Consider the following 2,729-nt stretch of genomic DNA (forward strand, 5'->3'; position numbering starts at 1 on the left):
CCAAGTACCGACCCAGACCCGGTTCCAGGTACCGACCCAGACCCGGGTCCTGGTACCGACCCAGACCCGGTTCAGCCCAGGACTGTCACCACGTAGTGAAAGTTTCTACAAACGTCATTTTTAAAATAATTTCCGTTCTGCAGCTTTAAGGTTTTCATCAAATCGCTGCAGTTTAATTTCCAGCTCATGTTGTTTTATTTTTTGACGTGTTTTAGATGAATCTCCTTATTTTTAGTCGTCTTGTTTTAAAGTTTGTCTGAAATGTTTTATTCAGACAAATAAAACATTTGTTTTATTTGTTTTATTCATTTGTTTTATAAAACAGACAAATAAAACAAGGAAGTGTTTCCTTTCACAGGAAGTGAAAGGAAACACTTCCTGTTTCCTTTCACTGCTGAATTTCTCTGATCAATCTGGAAGATTTTCCAGAGGAATCAAAGTTTCTTCTCTTTCATTTGTCAGTGAATTTTGAGGAGGCATCAACATGTAGCTGTTTTTTCTGAAGATGTTAAACTTTCTTTATTTTCATGTTTTTTCACTTTTTGAGTAAAGATAGACAGTTTATCAAACCAGTTTGTACATTTCCAGTTTCAGAGGAAGTCTGAATGTTTTCTCTTCCTTCTCGGCTCTCAGATCCAGGTAAATACCTGGCCGTGGCGTCACATGACAGCTTCGTCGACATCTACCACGTGTTGAGCACCAAGCGGGTCGGGATCTGCAAAGGAGCGTCCAGCTACATCACACACATCGACTGGGACGCCCGAGGTAAACCAGTTCCTACTGGAGGACAAACCAGTCACTGTGGATCTGAGACAACAAGCTGGGCTAAATAAAGTCAGAAGAAATTATTAGTTTTGATTCTTGTTCAGTCTTTTGTTTTCTAACTTCCTCAGTATTCATTCAGAAACTTTAAAAACTTTAAATCTTCAGGTTGGAATCACTAAGTTGTTTCAAGTTTTTTTCTCTGAGCTGAATCTTGGTTCTTCCTGTTTGCCGGATCCACTTCCTTCCTTCCAGCCAATCAGCTTCCTTTCCTGTAACCATGAAGACGTTTCATCATTTCTGCCTGTGTCAACATGTTGCAGGTAAACTGCTGCAGGTTAACACCGGAGCCAAGGAGCAGCTGTTCTTTGAAGCCCCCAGAGGAAGAAGACAAACCATCCAGAACTCTGAGGTGAGTCTCTGCACGCAGACCGGACCGGTTCAGCAGGGATGTGGTCATGAGGAGCATTTTCTGTAGTCAGTATGTACCAGCAGGTTCATGTTCCTGCTGTAAAATCTGTGGCTGATCTTTATGTCGAGGCTCTTAAACACAACATGGTTTGATATATTAAAGCTGAATCCTTTTTCTGTTTTAACTGAACTTTCTTTAACTTTAGCCTTACAGTCCTGCTTTAACTAGATGGATCCACAGCTCTCCTGTTTAATGCTGCGTTCCAGTTGGACTCAGATCTGAGAAATTCCCAGTCAGAAAAGTCAACTGGGACGCTTTCTGAAGTTGAATTTCCCACTAGGAAACTGGGAGCAACTCTGACTAACTCCAGTTATAACTTATAAGGCCGTCTTTGCGTTCCAACATGGCCGCTCCTCGCCTCAACAGTTGTAAGATTTAATGGAAACATGTTTATTTTACAAGACAGAAGTCAGAGTGAGTCTGAAACCATCAGACAGGTTTTTATATCCTGCAGCTGTAAACTCAACAAATCAGAAGTGGAGTTTGGTTAAAGAAAGTTTCTAAGAACTATTGGAAACGATGTTTATGGGCGACGCCATGTTGGAATTTGGACTTCTTTTCTAGAATGCTGTTACTTTGGTTCAGAGGTCAAATCCAGCTCCGAGTTCCTGTTTCCCAGCTAAATGGACAAAACTCTGCAGGATTTTTAAAGATCTGAACCAATCAGAGGAAAGACAAAATGTTGAGTTTATTTCCTCCTTTATGCAAAGCAGACATGAATCAGGAGGCCTCAGCCGGGTCAGTTGGGCTTTACCCTGTGTGATGCTGTGTGTGTGCAGCTGGAGCGGGTGGACTGGTCCAGTTGGACCTGTGTTCTGGGCTCCAGCTGTGAGGGAATATGGCCGACTCACAGTGACATCACCGACATCAACGCCGCATCGCTCACCAGAGACCGAACGCTGCTCGCCACCGGAGACGACTTTGGCTTCCTGAAGCTGTTCAGCTACCCAGTCAGAGTACGACACGCGCACACACACACACACACACACACACACACACACACAAACACACAAACACACACACAGGATTCAGAGATCTCTGTTAAGATGAATGGATGTTTGGTTGGATGTTTGGTTGGATGTTTGGTTGGAAGGTGTTCAGCGGCTCCTCTCTCCATCAGGGTCAGTTCGCCCGTTTTAAGCGCTACGTTGGCCACAGCGCTCAGGTGACCAACGTCCGCTGGGCTCAGGATGACTCCGCCCTGCTGACGGTGGGCGGAGCCGACACCGCCCTGATGGTCTGGGCCAGGGAGCGAGGAGGCGGAGTCAGCAGGGAACTGGACCCGCTGCCGGGCGCCGACAGCGAGGAGTCAGAGGACGACATCGAGGAGGACGGAGGTGGGTCCAAACTCACACTGGTTCCTCTGTCTGGTTCCCCTGTCTGGTTCCTCTGGTTCCCCTGTCTGGTTCCCCTGTCTGGTTCCTCTGTCTGGTTCCTCTGGTTCCTCTGTCTGGTTCCTCTGGTTCCTCTGTCTGGTTCCTCTGGTTCCTCTGTC

General features: G+C 46.0%; 1 protein-coding gene across 1 annotated transcript in view; it reads left to right on the top strand.

Moving 5' to 3' along the window:
• The window catches only part of LOC103155362 (echinoderm microtubule-associated protein-like 6), a 51,265-nt gene that overhangs the window by 25,875 nt on the left and 22,661 nt on the right, over nucleotides 1-2,729 (top strand). The window contains exons 23-26 of the mRNA XM_016663461.1: nucleotides 612-765; nucleotides 1,086-1,174; nucleotides 2,014-2,190; nucleotides 2,355-2,571. Of these exons, the coding sequence (XP_016518947.1) occupies nucleotides 612-765; nucleotides 1,086-1,174; nucleotides 2,014-2,190; nucleotides 2,355-2,571 (637 nt within the window). The remainder of the gene's footprint in view (nucleotides 1-611; nucleotides 766-1,085; nucleotides 1,175-2,013; nucleotides 2,191-2,354; nucleotides 2,572-2,729) is intronic.

Source organism: Poecilia formosa, unplaced genomic scaffold (genome assembly GCF_000485575.1).
Source record: "Poecilia formosa unplaced genomic scaffold, Poecilia_formosa-5.1.2 Scaffold422, whole genome shotgun sequence".
NCBI classification, from domain to species: Eukaryota; Metazoa; Chordata; class Actinopteri; order Cyprinodontiformes; family Poeciliidae; genus Poecilia; species Poecilia formosa.